General features: G+C 42.2%; 1 protein-coding gene across 2 annotated transcripts in view; it reads right to left on the reverse strand.

Annotated features, from left to right (window-relative positions):
- LOC129818143 (rho guanine nucleotide exchange factor 28-like) overlaps nt 1-22,708 on the reverse strand; it is a 116,526-nt gene that overhangs the window by 74,800 nt on the left and 19,018 nt on the right. For both annotated transcript variants that reach the window (XM_055873780.1, XM_055873779.1), the window contains exons 5-7: nt 2,793-2,976; nt 2,385-2,574; nt 1,261-1,339 (exon numbers count right to left, since the gene is read on the reverse strand). In XM_055873780.1, coding sequence (XP_055729755.1) covers nt 1,261-1,339; nt 2,385-2,574; nt 2,793-2,976 — 453 coding nt within the window. The remainder of the gene's footprint in view (nt 1-1,260; nt 1,340-2,384; nt 2,575-2,792; nt 2,977-22,708) is intronic.

The following is a 22,708-nucleotide window of genomic DNA, read 5'->3' on the forward strand; positions in this document are numbered from 1 at the left end:
ACATTGTAGGTGCAGCAATGTACACACAGTGTTAGGCCTACTCGCAAATGTTCCAAAATTCAATTTGCAGGAAAACACCATTCTAAAAGGCGCGCCATACATGCGAGCGGTTTCATGGACAGAGATGGAAATATCTCTTAGAAATTTAGGAAGAGGGGAGATCGAAAGATGCAACAATTATCACGGGTTTCTAATATGATTAGGATAATGCCTTTGGCTGCTAGACAATGAAAGAAAGTAGAAAGAAAACAATTAGAACAGGAGAACGCATATGAGGAAGTCTTTATAAAATAATTTGTTCCACATTTCTATGGTGGGATTTTGGTTATAGGCTATTTTGAAGCAAGGTAAGACCTGCCTCATAATATGAATTAAATGTCCAAGTTTCAAACAATTAAGGAACAGGACAAATATAGTGATGCTAATGATAGCCTTACCGTCTTCTGGTAGATGGAAAGACTTTCCCAAAAACCTATGATATCATGAATATTTGCATCAATCCAGTGGCCATTTGTTTTTCAAACTCTATCTCATGTGTTACAGAAACACCTAACCAAACAACAGTGATTGGTGCCTGTTAAAAGGGTAACTACACTCAAAAATCAAAATTTCTTAGATTTTTCCGACCTCAAAAGTGGTCTCCTGATGTGGTTTAAGCATTGTTATGGATTTAGAACATCCATTGTTGCCTTTTGTGAACTAACACTCGCACTTGACTTTTTTCTCCCCCTACTAGCACTGACTTTGCTGATAGTTACTTTATTGAGGAAAAATGTACTTACTATGACTGTGATAAGTGGTTTTCCACCAAGCTAAGATAAATGACAGCCTAATTTATCTGTCTCAATAGTTGGCCTACTATTAGCCTACTTGCAAGGTACAGCTTGGGTTGGCCTGACTATAAAAGACCAATATGGGATTTATCGTTTTAGGTAATTCAGAGTGTATGTCACTTTTTCTCATAGAATTTTTCACACAGGGTGCCTTTCCTTCGCTGGGCGGGCCGTTTGGGAAATGTTAAACAACATTTGAGTATACCCACTTCTCCAGGAACCACTAAATCACTACTCATCCCCACTGCCTGGGTGGCAGTCTGTTTCTGCTCTCTTGCAAACTCCTTATGGAATTGTCATGCCAATGTTTCGCTTGACAATGACAACAGAGTAGGCAAAAGCTGGCTGCCTCTCCTAAACAGATTTAGGAACAGGCTATTATCACCAGATTAAAGTCACAATCCTGAGTTCGGTGTTTCACACTCACCTCCGTCACTGGCATCACTTCTATGGACGTCCAATCCGTAACTGTCCTCCATCTGAACATCACCTCGCAGTGCTGAGATCTGTGACAAATACAGGAGCTCCGTGACAACATGCTCTTAGTAATAATAATAATAAACTAATACTGTAGGTAACATAATCTATGAACTTCAATGTCAATGTATTATATAAAGGTTTGTTTACAGTAAAACATAGTCAATGAATGAATTACATGTCCACTTCCTGTTAGACCTGTGTGTGCTAAGCTGTCATCAAGGCAAAGTGTGGTGACTTTGAAGAATCTCAAATATAAAATATGTTGATTTGTTTAAAACTTTTTGGTTACTACATGAATCCATATGTGCTATTTCATAGTTTTGATGTCTTCACTATTATACTACTTTGTATAAAACAATAAAAATAAAGAAGATCCCTTTATGTATTTTAGCAGCTACTCAGTTCATCCATAAACGTTCATAGTTGTAAACACTACAATAAAACACATCAGTAGGTTGCTACAACAACATTATGCAACCTAATCGTTCAACAGCCATATTAATGTCTGTCATTCAACCACAGGGGGTTGGTGGCACCTTAATTGGGGAGGATGGGCTCGTGGTAACGGCTGGAGCGGAATCAGTGGAATGGTATCACATACATCAAACATGTTTGATGCCATTCCTTTTAGGTCCGTTCTAGCCATTATCATGAGACATCTTCCCCTCAACAGCCTCCACCACGTTCAACAGTTAGTTGATGAAACAGAGCAGTTTTCTTTGATCATGTTTACGACTCAGTGTGTGTAACATCCACATTACAACCTATAATTATACCAGTTGTATTACATTGTACTACAGTAGAGAATTAAGTCAGCTTTAGTTTTTCCTTAAACACAATGTTTTCCTGCGTAATCCACTGGACTCAGCTGAACAGAAAAAGAGCTAAAAGCTGAACACTGCTTTGAATCCTGGGTCACGATCCACAAAGCATAGAGTAGGATCATGTTACCTACAGCTGATTTAGGATCAGTGCCCCACCTGTCCATGTAATCTTATTTATTATGATCTTAAAGACAAAATGTATCCTAAATCAGCACTACTACTCTCTGAATACAGGCCCTGATCTTACCTGTCTGAGGATGTTGTGGTCCATCAGTTTCTCTCTGAGGACCAGGATGTTGCCCAGAACACTGCTCTCAGGGCCCCCCAGGAAGGTGAGGGAGAGGCAGCCAGATCCAGGACAGAACCTCAGTACACGGGTGCTATCTGCCCATACACACCACACCCCGACAAGGGGAGACCTCTGAGGGACAGGTGAACTGTATGGAAGTGAAGTGGGAAGGTATGTGTTAGTTATCTGATTGGGTTGGCCATTTTCAGTCTTATTACAATCATCCCTCACACAAATGATTGATCTTGGGTCGTTATTGTAAAAGAGACTGTTCTCAATAAGTTACCTGGTTAAATAAAGTAAATAAATAAATATATAAACATGATGTTGATATACTCGTTGTGATGAAAAGAGGCGGAGACTCACGTAGCGAGTGCCATAAAGAGGGAGTGGTCTCCTCTCCTCTGAGCCAGCTGGAGGGGCGTTTCCCCCTCCTCATTGGGCATGGTCAGTGCCCTCTGACCCATAGGCTGGCCAATCAGAAAGCGGGAGAGATGGAGCAAACCCAGACGCACTGAGAGGTGGAGGAGAGCCTCCCTGGGCAGGAGCTCTGCAGAAAGAAAGAAAGAAAGAAAGAAAGAAAGAAAGAAAGAAAGAAAGAGAGAGAGAGAGAGAGAGAGAGAGAGAGAGAGAGAGAGAGAGAGAGAGAGAGAGAGAGAGAGAGAGAGAGAGAGAGAGAGAGAGAGAGAGAGAGAGAGAGAGAGAGAGAGAGAGAGAGAGAGAGAGGCAACAACAAATTCAATCCCTTTTAGACAACCTCCTGGACAAGAAGATCTACTGTAATAGTGAAGGTGTAAACTTGGCAGCAGAAAAAAAAAGGTTTGTTTCACAATAAAAAATATTTTGCATCTTCAAAGTGGTAGGCATGTTGTGTAAATTAAATGATACAAATGCCCAAAATATACATTTTAATTCCAGGTTGTAAGGCAACAAAATAGTAAAAATGCCAAAGGGGGTGAATACTTTCGCAAGCCACTGTATCTATCCAAAATGGAGATGTATGGGTAAACCACTTCTCCAATGGTTTTGGCTCTATAACAAAGAACAAACAGCAAAAACATATACATAATCAAATACAAATCTGAGAATCAACTATTAAAGACTACGAAAACCCACTGGATTCTCCAATTACCTTGAATGAACTAGAGGACAATGAAATTATAAAATATACAGACAACAAATTCCAATTGGCTATACTAAAACTCTTTAACATCATCCTTAGCTCTGTCATCTTCTCCAAGAGTTGGAACCAAGGGCCTCCCGGGTGGCGCAGTGGTCTAGGGCACTGCATCGCAGTGCTAACTGCGCCACCAGAGTCTCTGGGTTCGCGCCCAGGCTCTGTCGCAGCCGGCCGCGACCGGGAGGTCCGTGGGGCGACGCACAATTGGCATAGCGTCGTCCGGGGTAGGGAGGGTTTGGCCGGTAGGGATATCCTTGTCTCATCGCGCTCCAGCGACTCCTGTGGCGGGCCGGGCGCAGTGCGCGCCAGCCAAGGGGGCCAGGTACACGGTGTTTCCTCCGACACATTGGTGCGGCTGGCTTCCGGGTTGGAGGCGCGCTGTGTTAAGAAGCAGTACGGCTGGTTGGGTTGTGCTTCGGAGGACGCATGGCTTTCGACCTTCGTCTCTCCCGAGCCCGTACGGGAGTTGTAGCGATGAGACAAGGTAGTAATTACTAGCGATTGGACACCACGAAAAATTGGGGAGAAAATGGGATAAAAATTTAAGAAAAAAAAAAGAAAAGAAAAAAAGAGTTGGAACCAAGGAATGATCACCCCAAACCACAAAAGTGGAGACAAAATTGACCCCAATAACTACTGTGAGATATGCGTCAACAGGAACCTTGGGAAAATCCTTTGCATTATCATTAACTTCACTAGGGTAGGGGGCAGCATTCTGAATTTTGGAAGAAAAGCGTGCCCAAATTGAACTGCCTGCTACTCAGGCCCAGAAGATAGGATATGCATATAAGTAGTCGATTTGGATAGAAAACACTCTAAAGTTTCCAAAACTATTAAAATAATGTCTGTGAGTATAACAGAACTGATATGGCAGGCAAAAACCCGAGGAAAATCCAACCAGGAAGTACTATTATTTTGAAAGGCTGTTTTTCCATTGAAAGCCTATCCACCATACAAAGACTTAGGACCCATTTCACGAGCTCTGTGGCTTCCTCTACATGTGGCCAGTCTTTAGGCAATGTTTCAGGCTTTTACTCTGAGAAATGAGAGAGATACAGCGCTTTCAATCTGTGGCCAGTGGAAATTTCCATTCATCAGCCGTGCGCTTGATCGGGAACGCGCCTTTCTTGTTTCTCCTTTCCTATTGACGAAGCTTTTGTCCGGTTGAAATATTATTGATTATTTATGACAAAAACAACCAGGGGATCGGGCCTCCCGGGTGGTGCAGTGGTCTAGGGCACTGCTTCGCAGCGCTAGCCGGCCGCGACCGCGAGGTCCGTGGGGCGACGCACAATTGGCCTAGCGTCGTCCGGGTTAGGGAGGGTTTGGCCGTTAGGAATATCCTCGTCTCATCGAGCACCAGCGACTCCTGTGGCGGGCCGGGTGCAGTGCGCGCTAATCAAGGGAGCCAGGTGCACGGTGTTTCCTCCGACACATTGGTGCGGCTGGCTTCCGGGTTGGAGGCGCGCTGTGTTAAAAAGCAGTGCAGCTTGGTTGGGTTGTGTTTCGGAGGATGCATGGCTTTCGACCTTCGACTCTCCCGAGCCCGTACGGGAGTTGTAGCGATGAGACAAGATAGTAATTACTAACAATTGGATACCACGAAATTGGGGAGAAAAGGTTTAAAAATTTATTTAAAAAACAACCAAACAGAGGACTGATTTTAAACATTGTTTGGCATGTTTCTAATAACTTTTATTGTACTTTTAAAAATCCTTTATTTATTATTAGTATTTATTTATTATTATTTATTATTTATTTAGTATTTTCACGTCCGGATGAAAAGCATGCCCAGAGCAAACAGCCTGCTACAAAGCCATAAAAACTACAAAGCCATAGAATATGCATATTATTAGTAGAATTTGATAGACAACACTCTGAAGTTTCTAAAACGGTTTGAATGATGTCTGTGAGTATAACAGAACTCATATGGCAGGCAAAAACTTGAGAAGAAATCCAACCAGGAAGTGGGAAATCTGAGGTTGGTAGATTTTCAACTCAGCTCCTATTGAAGATACAGTGGGATATTGGTAATGTTGCACTTCCTAAGGCTTCCACTAGATGTCAACAGCCTTTAGAGCCTTGTCTGATGCCTCTACTGTTTAGTGGGGCCGAAGGAGAGAGGAATGAGTCAGAGGTCTGCCAGCAGCCACGAGCTGACCATGCGCGTTTACATGAGAGTTTGCTCCCGTTCTATTTGCTTTTCTGAAGACAAAGGAATTTCCCGGTTGGAACATTATTGAAGAATTATGTTAAAAACATCCTAAAGATTGATTCAATACATCTTTTGAGAGGTTTCTACTGACTGTTACGGAACTTTTTGACATTTCGTCTGCTTTTAGTGAACGCGCTTCGTGACTTTGGATTTGTTTACCAAACGCGCTAACAAAAGTAACTATTTGGACATAAATGATGGACATTACCGAACAAAACAAACATTTCTTGTGGAAGTGGGAGTCCTGGGAGTGCATTCCGATGAAGATCAGCAAAGGTAAGTGAAGATTTATAATGCTTTTATGACTTTTGTTGACTGCATAATATGGCGGCTATATTTGTGTCTTAATTGGGCTCTGAGCGCCAACCTCAGTTTATTGCATGGCTTTTGCTTTTTCCGTAATGCTTTTTTGAAATCTGACACAGCGGTTGCATTAAAGAGAAGTGCATCTAAAATTCCATGCATAACAGTTGTATCTTTTAGCAATGTTTCTGTAAATTGATGTGGCTCTCTGCAAAATCAAAGGATGTTTTGAAACTTCTGAACGTAAGGCGCCAATGTAAACTCAGAATTTTTGATATAAATATGAACTTTACCAAACAAAACATTATAAGCATTCCTGTATTGTGTAACATGAAGTCCTATGAGTGTCATCTGATAAAGATCATCAAAGGTTAGTGATTAATTTTATCTATATTTCTGCTTTTTGTGAAACCTCTCTTTGGCTGAAAAAATGGCTGTGTTATTCTGTGAATAGACACTCACCTAACATAATCGTTTGGTTTGCTTTCGTCGTAAAGCCTTTTTGAAATCGTACAATGTGGCTGGATTTACAACAAGTGTATCTTTAAAATGGTGTAAAATACATATATGTTTGAGGAATTTTAATTATGGGATTTCTGTTGTTTTGAATTTGGTACCCTGCAGTTTCACTGGCTGTTGAAGAGGTGGGACACTAACGTCTCACGTACCCTAGAGAGGTTAAGCATTCGGATTACTGGACAAAACGCGCGAACAAAAATGAGGTATTTGGTCATAAAGAGGGACATTATCGAACAAACCAACATTTATTGTCTAACATGGAGACCTGGGAGTGCCACCAGATAAAGATCATCAAAGGTAAGTGATTAATTTTAATGCTATTTCTGACTTTTATGACACTCTCCTTGGCTGGAAAATGGCTGTATGGGTTTCTGTGGCTAGGTGCAGACCTAACATAATCGCAAAGTGTGCTTTCTCCATAAAGCCTTTTTGAAATCTGACACAGCGGTTGCATTAAGGAGAAGTTTATCTTTATTCGTATGTTTAACACTTGTATCGTTTATCAATGTTTCTGATGAGTATTTCTGTAATTTGATGTGGCTCTCCGCACTTTCACTGGATGTTTGTTTGAGACAATGCTTTTCTGACCATAACGCGCCAATGTAAACTAAGATTCTTGGATATAAATATGAACTTTATCGAACAAAACATACATGTACTGTGTAACATGAAGTCCTATGAGTGTCATCTGATGAAGATCATCATTATCTTTAAAATGGTGGATAATACTTGTATGTTTGAGGAATTTTAATTATGGGATTTCTGTTGTTTTGAATTTGGCGCCCTGCAATTTCACTGGCTGTTGTCGAGGTGGGACGCTTGTACCAGAGAGGTTAACAGCAGACTCGTACATTTGCTCAGTGAAAACAATGTACTGAGCAAATGTCAAATTGGCTTTTTACCAAATTATCATACGACAGACCACGTATTCATCCTGCACACCCTAATTGATAAACAAACAAACCAAAACAAAGGCAAAGTCTTCTCATGCTTTGTTGATTTCAAAAAAGCCTTCGATTTGGCATGAGGGTCTGCTAAACAAATTGATGGAAAGTGGTGTTGGGGAGAAAAACATTATAAAATCCATGTAAAAACACACATTTCTTCCCACAGGGCCGTGGGGTGATACAGGGATGCAGCTTAAGCCCCACCCTCTTCAGCATACATATATCAACGAATTGGCGAGGGTACTAGAACAGTCTGCAGCACCTGGCCTCACCCTCCTAGAATCTGAAGTCAAATGTCTACTGTTTGCTGATGATCTGGTCCTTCTGTCATCAACCAAGGAGGGCCTACAGCAGCACCTAGATCTTCTGCACAGATTCTGCCAGATCTGGGCCCTGACAGCAAATCTCAGTAAGACCAAAATAATGGTGTTACAAAAAAGGTCCAGTCGCCAGGACCACAAATACAAATTCCATCTAGACACCATTGCCCTAGAGCAGACTAAAAAACTATACATACCTTGGCCTAAACATCAGCTTCACATGTAACTTCCACAAAGCTGTGAACAATCTGAGAGACAAGGCAAGAAGGCCATTCTATGCCATCAAAAGGAACATAAAATCGACATACCAATTAGGATCTGGCTAAAAATACTTGAATCAGTTATAGAACACATTGCCCTTTATGGTTGTGAGGTCTGGGGTCCGCTCACCAACCGAGAATTCACAAAATGGGACAAACACCAAATTGAGACTCTGCATACAGAATGCTGCTAAAATAACAAATAATGCATGCAGAGCAGAATTAGGCCGATACTCGCTAATTATCAAAATCCAGAAAAGAGACGTTAAATTCTACAACCACCTAAAAGGAAGCGATTCCCAAACCTTCCATAACAAAGCCATCACCTACAGAGAAATTAACCTGGAGAAGAGTCCCGTAAGCAAGCTGGTCCTGGGGCTCTGTTCATAAACACAAACAGACCCCACAGAGCCCCAGGACAGCAGCACAATTAGAACCAACCAAATCATGAGAAAACAAAAAGATATTTACTTGACATATTGGATAGAATTAACAAAAAAACAGAGCAAACTAGAATGCTATCTGGTCCTAAAACGAGAGTACCCAGTGGCAGAATACCTGACCACTGTGACTGACCCAAACTTAAGGAAAGCTTTGACTATGTACATACTCAGTGAGCATAGCCTTGCTATTGAGAAAGGCCGACGTAGGCAACCCTGGCTTTCAAGAGAAGACAGGCTATGTGCACACTGCCCATAAAATGAGGTGGAAACTGATCTGCACTTGCATGACCATATCAGAGAAAAAGAATTTGAAGAAAATAAACCCGATTTTGATAAACCCGATTTTGATAAATGACCTGTTGCCACAAGAAAAGCGCAACCAGCGAAGAACAAACACCATTTTAAATACAACCCATAGAGAGAGAGAGAGAGAGAGAGAGAGAGAGAGAGAGAGAGAGAGAGAGAGGTAAAATACAATTGTAGACTGTGTTAATAACATTGCAGGCAAGTAAAATGTAAAATGGGCAGAAACCCCAATTAATCTCCATCGTTCATTGAAGTTGATGGGTCATTTATAACAAAACCTTTTGATATAGCCAATCATCTCAATGACTATTTCACTGGTAAAGTGGACAAACTAAGGAGTGAAATGACAATATTAAACAGCGAACCATCATATTTATGTATTGAAGATCTAATAATGAAAGAGAAGGATTGCTGTTTTAAATTTGGTCAAGTTTGTGTGGAAGAGGTGGGAAAACGATTGTTATCCATCAATAATGATAAGCCACCAGGTATAGACAACCTAAATGGGAAACTATTGAGAATGGTAGCAGACTGTATTGCCATCCCTATTTGCTATGTCTTTAACCAATGCCTAAAGGAGTGTGTCCACAGGCATGGAAGGAAGCTAAAGTAATTCCACTACCTAAAAATAATAAAGCACCCTTTCCTGGCTCTAACAGCCGACCAATATGTTTGCTGCCTGTCCTTGGTAAACTGACGGAGGAAATTGTTTGAACAAATACAATGCTAGTTAACTACTGACTTTCAGCATGCATATAGGGAAGGGCACTCAACTTCATCTGCACTGACTCAGATGACTGAATGATTGGCTAAATGAAATGCATACTAACATCATAGTTGGAGCTGTATTGTTAGATTTCAGTGCAGTGTTTGTTGTTATTGATCGTAATTTGTTACTGAAAAAACTAACTTTTTATGACTTTACATCACCTGCCATCACATGGGCTCCTAAGTGGTGCAGCGGTCTAAGACACTGCATAGAGGCGTCCTAGAGACGCATAGAGACGTGCTACAGACCCTGGTTCGATTCCAGGCTGTATCAGAACCGGCCGTGATTGGGAGTCCCATAGGGCGGCGCACTATTGGCCCAGTGTCGTCCGGGTTAGGCCGGGGTAGGCTTTCATTGTAAATAAGAATTTGTTTTTAACTGACTTCCCTAGTTAAATAAATAAAAAATGGTTGGAGAGTTACCTATCCAATCGAACTCAAGAGAGTATTCTTCAATGGACGCTTCTCTAACATCAGATATGCTGTTACTGTTCTCTATTTTTTCAAATGATTTGCCACTTCTCTTACAACAAGCTAAAATGACTATGTATGCTGATGATTGCACACTCTACACATCAGCACCTACAGCCATAATTAACAATAAACTGGTCTTGAATACATATGAAAACAAAAGCATTCTCTTTGACCTAAACCTCAACTGGAGTTGTGCATAAAGGGTGTGAACACTGATCAAGTTGAAGAAGCTCAACTCATAGGAGTAACATTGGATGATCAGTTGTCATGGTCAAGTGTTGAGAAAGTTGTTGTGAAGATGGTATGTCTGTTATAAAAATATGTTCTGTGTTTTTGACACAAAGATCCATACTAGTTGATCAGGCTCTGGTCTTGTCCCATCTTGATTACTGTTTGGTAATATTGTCAGGTGCAGCAAAGAAAGACCTGGCAAAGCAGCAGCTGTCTCAAAACAAAGCAGCACACCTTGTCCTGAACTGCAAACATAGAACTAACATCAACAACATGAATGATAGTCTTTCATGGTTGAGGGTTAAGGAGAAACTGAAAGCAAAAACAGATTTAATGTTTCGCTCAGTTATGTATAGAGCCATGTCATCATGGAATACTCTGGTGGTTACTCGGGAGAAAAGCAAGTTTAGCTTTAAAAAACAGATTAAAAACATTGTATCACAGCACCTTTCCTCTTTCTAAAGATCTAATTTAACTGTACTGTATATAAGAATACGAATACGTACAGTGCATTCGGAAAATATTCAGACCCCTTGACTTTTTCTAAATTTTGTTACGTTCCAGCCTTATTCTAAAATTGATTAAATAATTTTTCCCCCTCATCAATCTACACACAATATCCCATAATGACAAAATGAAAACAGGTTTTTATAATTTTTTGCAAATGTATCTCACATTAAAAAACAGAAATACTTAATTACATAAGTACTTAGACCGTTCGCTATGAGACTCGAAATTGAGCTCAGGTGCATCCTGTTTGATCATCCTTGAGATGTTTCTACAACTTGATTGGAGTCCATCTGTGGTAAATTCAATTGATTGCACATGGTTTGGAAAGGCATACACCTAAGGTCCCACAGTTGACAGTGCATGTCAGAACAAAAACCAAGCCATGAGGTCGAAGGAATTGTCCTTAGAGCTCTGAGACAGGATTGTGTCGAGGCACAGATCTGGGGAAGGGAACCAAATATCTGCAATATTGAAGATCCCCAAAAACACAGTGGCCTCCATCATTCTTAAATGGAAGAAGTTTGGAACCACAAAGTCTCACCCTAGAGCTGGCCACCTGGCCAAACTGAACAATTGAGGGAGAATGGCCTTGGTCGGCGAGGTGACCAAGAACCCGATGGTCACTCCGACAGAGCTCCAGAGTGCCTCTGTGGAGGTGGGAGAACATTCCAGAAGGACAACCATCTCTGCAGCACTCCACCAATCAAGCCTTTATGGTAGAGTGGCCAGGCAGAAGCCACTCCTCAGTAAAAGGCACATGACAGCCTGCTTGGAGTTTGCTAAAAGGCACCTAAAGACTCTCAGACCATGAGAAACAAGGTTCTCTGATCTGATGAAACCAAGATTGAACTCTTTGGCCTGAATGCCAAGCATCACGTCTGGAAAAAACTTGGCACCATCCCTACGGTGAAGCATGATGGTGGCAGCATCATGCTGTGGGGATGTTTTTCAGCTGCAGGTACTGGGAGACTAGTCAGGATCAAGGGAAAGATGAACGGAGCAAAGTACAGAGAGACCCTCAATGACAACCTACTCCAGATCGCTCAGGACCTCAGACTAGGGTGAAGGTTCACCTTACAACAGGTTAACGACCCTAAACACACAGCCAAGACATCGAAGGAGTGGCTTCTGGACAAGTCTCTGAATGTCCTTGAGTGCCCCAGCCAGAGCCCGGACTTGAACCCGATTGAACATCTCTTGAGAGACCTCAAAATAGCTGGGCAGCGACGCTCCCCATACAACCTGAAAGAGCTTGAGAAGATCTGCACAGAATTATATATATTTTTTTTTTACACCTTTATTTAACTAGGCAAGTCAGTTAAGAACACATTCTTATTTTCAATGACGGCCTAGGAACCGTGGGTTAACTGCCTTGTTCAGGGGCAGAACGACAGATTTTTACCTTGTCAGCTCGGGGATTCAATCTTGCAACCTTACGGTTAACTAGTCCAACGCTCTAACCACCTGCCTTACATTGCACTCCACGAGGAGCCTGCCTGTTACGCGAATGCAGTAAGAAGCCAAGGTAAGTTGCTAGCTAGCAATAAACTTATCTTATAAAAAACAATCAATCAATCATAATCACTAGTTAACTACACATGTTTGATGATATTACTAGTTTATCTAGCGTGTCCTGCGTTGCATATAATCGATGCGGTGCGCATTCGCGAAAAAGGACTGTCGTTGCTCCAACGTGTACCTAACCATAAACATCAATGCCTTTCTTAAAATCAATACACAACTATATATTTTTAAACCTGCATATTTAGTTAATATTGCCTGCTAACATGAATTTATTTTAACTATGGAAATTGTGTCACTTCTATTGCAACAGATTCAGGGTATATGCAGCAGTTTGGGCCGCCTGGCTCGTTGCGAACTGTGTAAAAACCATTTCTTCCTAACAAAAACAGCCAACTTCGCCAAACGGGAGATGATTTAACAAAAGCGCATTTGCGGGAAAAAAACACAATCGTTGCATGACTGTACCTAACCATAAACATCAATGCCTTTCTTAAAATCAATACACAGAAGTATATATTTTTAAACCTGCATATTTTGCTAAAAGAAATCCAGGTTAGCAGGCAATATTAACCAGGTGAAATTGTGTCACTTCTCTTGCGTTCATTGCACGCAGAGTCAGGGTATATGCAACAGTTTGGGCAGCCTGGCTCGTTGCGAACTAATTTGCCAGAATTTTACGTAATTATGAAATAACATTGAAGGTTGTGCAATATAACAGGAATATTTAGACTTAAGGATGCCGCCCGTTAGATAAAATTCAGAACGGTTCCGTATTTCACTGAAAGAATAAACGTTTTGTTTTCGAGATGATAGTTTCCGGATTCGACCATATTAATGACCTACGGCTCGTATTTCTGTGTGTTATTATCTTGTAATTAAGTCTATGATTTGATAGAGCAGTCTGACTGAGTGATGGTAGGCTCCAGCAGGCTCGTAAGCATTCATTCAAACAGCACTTTCGTGCGTTTTGCCAGCAGCTCTTTGCAATGCTTCAAGCATTGCGCTGTTTATGACTTCAAGCCTATCAACTCCCGAGATTAGGCTGGTGAAACCGATGTGAAATGGCTAGCTAGTTAGCGAGGTGCGCGCTAACAGCGTTTCAAATGTCACTCGCTCTGAGACTTGGAGTGGTTGTTCCCCTTGCTCTGCAAGGGCTGCGGCTTTTGTGGAGCGATGGGTAACGCTGCTTCGAGGGTGGTTGTTGTCGATGTGTTCCTGGTTTGAGCCCAGGTAAGAGCGCGGAGAGGGACGGAAGCTATACTGTTACACTGGCAATACTAAAGTGCCTATAAGAACATCCAATAGTCAAAGGTATATGAAATACAAATCGTATAGAGAGAAATAGTTCTATAATTCCTATTACAACTACAACCTAAAACTTCTTACCTCGGAATATTGAAGACTCATGTTAAAAGGAACCACCAGCTTTCATATGTTCTCATGTTCTGAGCGAGGAACTTAAACGTTAGCTTTCTTACATGGCACATATTACACTTTTACTTTCTTCTCCAACACTTTCTTTTTGCATTATTTAAACCAAATTGAACATGTTTCATTATTTATTTGAGGCTAAATTGATTTTATTGATGTATTATATTAAGTTAAAATAAGTGTTCATTCAGTATTGTTGTAATTGTCATTATTATAAATACATTTAAAAAATCGTCCGATTAATCGGTATCGGCTTTTTTGGGCCCTCCAATAATCGGTATCGGTATCGGCGTTGAAAAATCATAATCGGTTGACCTCTATACCCAAGAAGACTCGAGGCTGTTATCGCTGCCAAAGGTGCTTCAACAAAGTACTGAGTAAAGGGTCTGAATACTTAGGTAAATGTGATATTTCAGTTTTGTATTTTTTATAAATTAAAAAAAATATAATTAATCCATTTTAGAATTAGGCTGTAAATGTGGAAAAAGTCAAGGGGTCTGAATACTTTCGGAATGCATTGTATATATGAATAGTGTGTAAAGAGTTTTTTTGTTGTTACTTGGTGTATTTCTATATATACTTCTTATTTTATTTATATTTTTTATTTAGAATTGAATGTAATATCTTATGTTGTTCTTGTCTATAACTGTTCTGTTCTTTGTCATGTATTTGTACGTTTTATGTGGACCCCAGGAAGAGTAGTATCTGCATGTGCAGTATCTAATGGGGATCCAAATAAACTAAACTAAACGCTGTGTTCCTTAAAATAGATGAAGACAGACAGAGGTGACAAGCCCTCCATATAATAACATTGTAGCCTCTAACATCTCCGCTATACATCCCTAAACCTGTTATCCTTCATACGATATCTTCACCGTCCAAACTTACTGTATACATTACATACTACACATCTGCTCTTTAGACCTAAACACACATGAATGTAAGCAAATACACTCTGACTGCACACACACAGTATATTGTATGCAGCTAAGCTAGCACATATCAATGCTATATACTGTACCTAGCACATAAATGGTCCCGTGTTTAGACCTACTCTAGCTAACACACAATCCATGTGGGTGTCATGTTGCGTGTCACGCTGTGTGAAGTCTAGACTTTATATGAAGAATGCATACCAACAAGGCAGGTCAGGTACTTTACACAGGTGTTAGTTATTATAACAACTCATAAGCATTTTCACTTTCTCCTGTGCATTGAGGAGTATTCCTAACTGACTTGTAGCTTAGGGCTGGGTCGTGAGAAAAATAAAGTACCACGTTAGCTATGAGGCCTTGGGGAAATTCACCCGTTTGATTCAGGTTGCGTACCAAATGGCACCCTGTTCACTATACTATATAGTGCACTCATTTTAAAAAGAACTCTATGGGTCCTGGTCAAAGCTAGTACACTAAATAGGAAATATGGTGTCATTTGGGACGCATCATCAGTGACTCTTCCTCATATGAAGAGTTGAGACATTGACAGTGACAGTGCTAGGGTTCCCACCCTGATAATGCCATTGACAAAAGCCAGCAGAGACCAGACACACACCACACACACAAGCACAAGGTAACCCTCTAAACCTGCTCAGTGTGTTTTAATAAAGCCAGTATGTTGGAGGGACGAGCTGCCTGCGGGGCAGAGCACACATCCTTCCTATTCCCCTTTGTCACACTGAATGACTTTAAAAAGAGAGTCACTGTCACACTGAATGACTTGGTTTTAAAAAGAGAGTCCCTTTGTCACATTAAATGACTTGGTTTTATCACACTGAATGACTTGGTTTTAAAAAGAGAGTCACTTTATCACACTGAATGACTTGGTTTAAAAAGAGAGTCACTTTATCACACTGAATGACTTGGTTTTAAAAAGAGAGGGAATAGTCAGTCAAGCCTCTATTCTTTCCTGTAGGACTAAGAAAGAAGGGTAGAGTTGCTATGGAAATAGATTTATATCTCTTCATTCTGAATTGCTGTCCTACACTTGAACTTTCTCTCCATATCTGTCTTCTTCGTTGCCATGGTTACTTACCACTACTGTACCACAAATGCTTGACGATGTACCATGTAACTATGACCCAATTACTGGACTAGGAACTGTAGGCACAAGAACTGTTCACCGGGAGCTTCATGAAATGGGTTTCCATGGCAGAGTAGACACACACAAGCCTAAGATCACCATGCGCAATACCAAGCGTCGGCTGGAGTGGTGTAAAGCTCGACACCATCGGACTCTGGAGCAGTGGAATCGCATTCTCTGGAGTGATGAATTACGATTCACCATCTGGCAGTCCGACGGACAAATCTGGGTTTGGTGGATGCCAGAAGAACGCTACCTGCCCCAATGCATATTGCCAACAGTAAAGTGTTGGAGGAATAATGGTCGGTGGCTGATTTTCATGGTTTGGGCTAGACCCTTTAGTTCCATTGATGGGAAATCTTAACAGTACAGCATACAACCACATTCTAGACAATTCTGTGGTTCCAACTTTGTGGCAAAAGTTTGGGGAAGTTTCCTGTTAAGGCATGATAATGCCCCTGTGCACAAAGCGAGGTCCATACAGAAATGGTTTGTCGAGATCAATGTGGAAGAACATGACTGGCATGGACAGAGCCCTGACCTCAACCCCATCGAACACCTTTGGAACACTGACCGCGAGCCAAGCCTAATCACCGAACATCAGTGCCCGACCTCACTAATGCTCTTGTGGCTGAATGGAAGCAAGTCCCTGCAGCAATGTTCCAACATCTAGTGGAAAGAATGAGATGTTTGACAAACAGGTGTCCACATACTTTTTTTGGGGGGGTGAAAAATGTAAAGTAACTCATTTATAAAACAATTCTAAGAGGTATCAGATGTACTGTATGTCAAATTTGCATAAGCTTTTCAAATTCTGTTTTTAGATAATCAAATCAAAACTATGCGAGAGAGAAAAAAGTACGAGAAAAATGATTAAAGATAACTTGACTATATACTCAGGGTACCAGTACAGAGTCGATGTGCAGGGGTATGAGGTAATTGAGGTAGATGTGTACATATGAGGTAGATGTGTACATAATTGAGGTAGATGTGTACAGATAATAAACAGTAGCAGCAGCGTATGTGATGAGTCAAATGAGTTCATGCAAAAAGGGTAGAACGGTCTATGACTTGGGTGGCTGGAGTCTTTGACCATTTTTAGGGTCTTACTCTGACACCACCTGGTATAGAGGTCCTGGATGGCAGGAAGCTTAGTCCCAGTGATGTACTGGGCCGTACGCACACCCTCTGTATCGCCTTGCGGTCGAACACCAAACAGTTGCCATACCAAGCGGTGTTGCAGCCAGTCAAGATGCTCTCAATGGTGTAGCTGTAGAACTTTTTGAGGATCTGATGGCCCATGCCAACTCTATTCACCGTCCTGAGGGGGAAGAGACATTGTCTTGCCTTCTTCACGACTGTGTTGGTGTGTGTGGACCATGATAATTCCTTAGTAATGTGGACACTGAGGAGCTTGAAGCTCTGAGAGAGTGCGAGAGGGACGAGAGAGAGAAAGAGAGAAAGAGAGAGACAGGGAGGAGAGCGACAGAGCCAACTGAGATTCCTGTCCCCTAATGTAGACTGACACTCAGGCACACAGACAATACGTGACCTTTCAACGGCACGATTTACCAAACACAATCGTCACTCTTATGTAAGAAGCTGTGGGTGAACTTGGTCTGTATGTACACTGTAGAGAGTGGATACCTTTCTCTATCCCCTTCTTCACCCTTGCCTTCTCAGTATGATATAGACTAATGTTCTTATGCTTTCACTAGCTTGATAAAGTTAAATAGACTTGATAATTACTTTGTGTGCAAGTAGGCATAGTTTGAATTTAGCCATAGTGGTAATAATAATAATACATGGGACTTATATAGTGCTTTTCAGGACCCAAAATCCCTTTACAACGTAGAAATGAAAAAAAAAAACAGGAGTGAAAACAAAACAACATAAGAGTAAAAAAAACATGTACAAAGAGAGGGGTGGGCTCAAAGAAAGGAAAGAGTGTGATGTATCAGTATAATGTATGGGCTTTGGATACGAAGCCGGTTTAGGGTAAGGGGTAGGGTCAGGGGAGGGGGGCGACAATGTTGTGGTGGTGGAAGAATGAGGATTTGACAGTCGGTCTTATGTGGTGGTCAAAGGAGAGGGTGGTGTGCAGGATGACACCAAGGTTGTGTGTGTTGGGGGGAGGGAGAGACAGTGGTGTCGTCTTTAGTGAGGGTGGATATGGTGCCTATGAGGAGGAGTTCCGTTTTATCACTGTTGAGCTTGAGGACGTTTTGTTGCATCCATGTTTTTATTGCAGAGGCAGGATTCAATGTGGGTCAGAGGTGGTTGAGGAGGGATTTGGTGCTGAGGTAGATCTGGGTGTCATCGGCATAGCAGTGGAAGTCAAGGTTGAAGTGACGGAGGATGCGACCAAGTGGGAGGATGTAGATGATGAAGAGTAAGGGATCCAGCACAGAGCCCTGGGGGACACCCTGTGTAACTGCAGCTGAGTCTGAGGTGTGGCCACTGAGGTAAATGTAATGGGTCCGGTTTGTGAGGTATGATTGTAGCCAGGGGAGTGTGGTACCCTCAAAACCCAGACCCTTAAGCCTGGTGAGGAGAATCTGATGGCTCACTGTGTCAAAAGCGGCACTCTGGTCGAGGAGAATCAGGATGTTGAGGGCACCAGCATCAGCAGAGGTGAGATGGTCATTGACAACTTTGAGGAGTGCAGTTTCAGTAATGCAAAGGGGGCGGAAACCAGACTGGAGGGGCGCAAATAGGTTGTTGACAGAGGCAAACAGAGTCCGGGAGTTCTTATTGGCGCTGTTGATGATGTTGAATAAGTAGTTGGACCTGGCAGCACTGAGGGCATTTCTGTAGGTGAGGTGTAGTTTGTTGGCCTCAGCCCAGACTTCCTGGTCAGGCACTCCAGACTTCTTCTTGCCTCAGGGCGCGGAGCTCAGGTGTAAACTAGGGGGAGGTGACTAGGGGGAGGTGGAGGAGAAGGAGACAGGTTTAAATTGGAGGGGGGCCAGAGAGTTGAGGGAAACAGATAGAGCAGTATTGCATTTGGAAGCTAGTTCATCAGGTGAGTTGGGGGAGTGGTCAAGGGGCAGGGCAGAGCAGTTGGCATCAGAGAGTTGGAGGGGGTCAACAGCTTAGATGTTGCGGAAGAAGAGGAGGCATTTGTCAGTGTTGTGGGGTGAGTATGGGGGAAGAGAGAAATGAAGCATCTTGTGGTCAGACAGTGGGAACAGGAGGTCTGGGCTGAGTTAGGATGAGGCCAACAGAGCAGACAAGATCAAGTATGTGTCCCTTGATGTGAGTGGGAAAATTGACATGTTGGGTAATATTGAAACAGTCTAGACCAGCAATGAAATCAGAGGCAAGTTTTGAGTTAGTGTTGCCAGTCTGTCTCTGGCTCTGCCAGCTGGTTGTTTGGTTGACCTGTTTGGCAAGGAATCGATGTGGCACTATTGTTGTGTTGCATGCAGAAACAGACTTGCACCAGAGATGGTGTTCATCTATAGTATGCCTTACTAACCTGTAAAGGCAATGTAACACCATATAAATCTCCTCATGTGACATAATGGGATTGTTACCTCGACTAACCTGTACATTGCACTCGGTACCTGTACACTGCACATTGACTCGGTACCGGTTCCCCCTGTATATAGCCTCGTAATTGTTATTGTGTTATTTACTCTATTTCTTGAACTGCACTGTTGGTTAAGGGCTTGTAAGTAACCATTTCACTGTAAGGTTTACACCTGTATTATTCGGCGCATGTGACAAATACAATTTGCAGGATTTCTTAGAAGTGCCCGGGTTAGTGTCCCGCTCCTTGAAAGCGACAGCTCTAGCCTTTAGATCAGTGATGTTGTGTCTTTGGCTATGCCGGATTAAGTGATATGACATGCTATTCTAAAATATAATTTCTCTGTAATGAATATTACCTGATTACGCTAATCAGGTAAATGTAATTAACTAAAAAGTGGGGCACCATGAAAGAATGTTTATTTGTATTTATTTGTATTTTTTATTTCACCTTTTATTTAACCAGGTAGGCCAGTTAAGAACAAGTTCTCATTTACAACTGCGACCTGGCCAAGATAAAGCAAAGCAGTGCGACAGAAACAACAACACAGAGTTACACATGGAATAAACAAGCGTACAGTCAATAACGCAACAGAAAAAAAGAAAGTCTATATACAGTGTGTGCAAATGGCATGAGGAGGTAAGGCAATAAATAGGCCACAGTAGCAAAGTAATAACAATTTAGCAGATTAACACTGGAGTGATAGATGAGCAGATGATGATGAGCAGATGATGGTGTGTAAGTAGTGATACTGGTGTGCAAAAGAGCACCAAAGTAAATAAAAACAATAAGGGGATGAGGTAGGTAGATTGGGTGGGTGGGCTATTTACAGATGGACTATGTACAGCTGCAGCGATCGGTTAGCTGCTCAGATAGCTTATGTTTAAAGTTAGTGAGGGAAATGTAAGTCTCCAGCTTCAGCGACTTTTGCAATTCGTTCCAGTCACTGGCAGCAGAGAACTGTAAGGAAAGGCGGCCAAAGGAGGTATTGGCATAGGGGATGACCAGTGAGATATACGTGCTGGAGCGTGTGCAACGGGTGGGTGTTGTTATCGTGACCAGTGAGCTGAAATAAGGCGGAGCTTTACCTAGCATTGACTTATAGATGACCTGGAGCCAGTGGGTCTGGCGACAAATATGTAGCGAGGGCCAGCCGACGAGAGCATACAGGTCGCAGTGGTGGGTGGTGTAAGGTGCTTTGGTAACAAAACAGATGGCACTGTGATTGATAAACTGCATCCAATTTGCTGAGTAGAGTATTGGAAGCTATTTTGTAGATGACATCGCCAAAGTCGAGGATCGGTAGGATTGTCAGTTTTACTAGGGTAAGTTTGGCGGCGTGAGTGAAGGATGTTATGTTTTCTGACGCACGCGTGGCCATGCACGCCTCCAACTCAATCATCAAGTTTGCGGACGACACTACAGTGGTAGGCTTGATTACCAACAACGACGAGACGGCCTACAGGGAGGAGGTGAGGGCCCTCGGAGTGTGGTGTCAGGAAAATAACCTCACACTCAACATCAACAAAACAAAGGAGATGACTGTGGACTTCAGGAAACAGCAGAGGGAGCACCCCCCTATCCACATCGACGGGACAGTAGTGGAGAGGGTAGTAAGTTTTAAGTCCCTCGGCGTACACATCACGGACAAACTGAATTGGTCCACCCACACAGACAGCGTTGTGAAGAAGGCGCAGCAGTGCCTCTTCAACCTCAGGAGGCTGAAGAAATTCGGCTTGTCACCAAAAGCACACAAACTTCTACAGATGCACAATCGAGAGCATCCTGTCGGGCTGTATCACCGCCTGGTACGGCAACTGCTCCGCCCACAACCGTAAGGCTCTCCAGAGGGTAGTGAGGTCTGTGAGGTAGTGAGGTCTGCACAACGCATCATCGGGGGCAAACTACCTGCCCTCCAGGACACCTACACCACCCGATGTCACAGGAAGGCCATAAAGATCATCAAGGACAACAACCACCCGAGCCACTGCCTGTTCCCCCCGCTATCATCCAGAAGGCGAGGTCAGTACAGGTGCATCAAAGCAGGGACCGAGAGACTGAAAAACAGCTTCTATCTCAAGGTCATCAGACTGTTAAACAGCCACCACTAACATTTAGTGGCTGCTACCAACATACTGACTCAACTCCAGCCACTTTAATAATGGGAATTGATGGAAATGTGGAAATGCCACTTTAAACAATGCCATTTAATATAATTGCCATTTAATATAATGTTTACATACCCTACATTACTCATCTCATATGTATATGTATATACTGTACTCTATATCATCTACTGCATCTTGCCATCTTTATGTAATACATGTGTCATGGCGTCGCCTGCTTGGGTATTGCAAACCCCATCCCCCTCTCCCTGCCCCTTCAACCCATGCTGTGGTCACAGAGAGGTCGTAAATTCCTGAGAATCTCCTCATGGCCCAACAGTATTAGACAGAGGGTAAACTTTCAGGACAAAGGAATTTTCTCCCACCTCACAGAACTTGAGGTACAAAGATATTTCATGTTCCTGCAAAAGTATAAAAGATCGGTGGAGAGTCCAGCTATTAACATGCCCATTGGTCACCACGGGGGAAACTCATGAGAGACTGTGGGACTACATTACCATACCACTGTTTATATAATAACCTCAGATATGAGATTTACATCTGTTTGTTGTATAAAATGAATGAGTGAGTATGATACTGTTTGTATAATTGTGTAATATGATTTTGGACTGTTTAATTAAGAAAAATACAAATCCCTTTTTGATTTGAACTAAACCCGAGGACCCGCCCCTGAGCCAGTTGGGTCAGACATCCAAGGACAGCCCCTTCCTGCTATCTGAATAAAAGTAAACTCTGAGAAATTACCATTAGACCATGTTTATCCTCCATGGGGAGAACGAAGGTTACCATTGCTGAATCTTTAACCATACCACGTGGTTAAACTCTTAGCCGAATAATAACAAGTTTTGATATTGACTACTAGTCTGCAGCTAGGAATTCGGTATCATTGAACGCGAAGAAAGACAACCGCCGAAACATCCATTCTAAAACGAATGTCACTGAACTATCCACAATAACCGAGACAGAAGGAACTCCAACAGAAACTAACTTCACTCCAACAGAAACTAACTTCTCTCCAACGATCAAGACGACACACACCGAGCGTAACTATATATATATTGATCGCAATTGTTCCCGAATGAGTGAGCGTTCATGTGTAAGGATTAGCATG

The sequence above is a fragment of the Salvelinus fontinalis genome, chromosome 21 (assembly GCF_029448725.1).
Source record: "Salvelinus fontinalis isolate EN_2023a chromosome 21, ASM2944872v1, whole genome shotgun sequence".
In the NCBI taxonomy this organism is placed as follows: Eukaryota; Metazoa; Chordata; class Actinopteri; order Salmoniformes; family Salmonidae; genus Salvelinus; species Salvelinus fontinalis.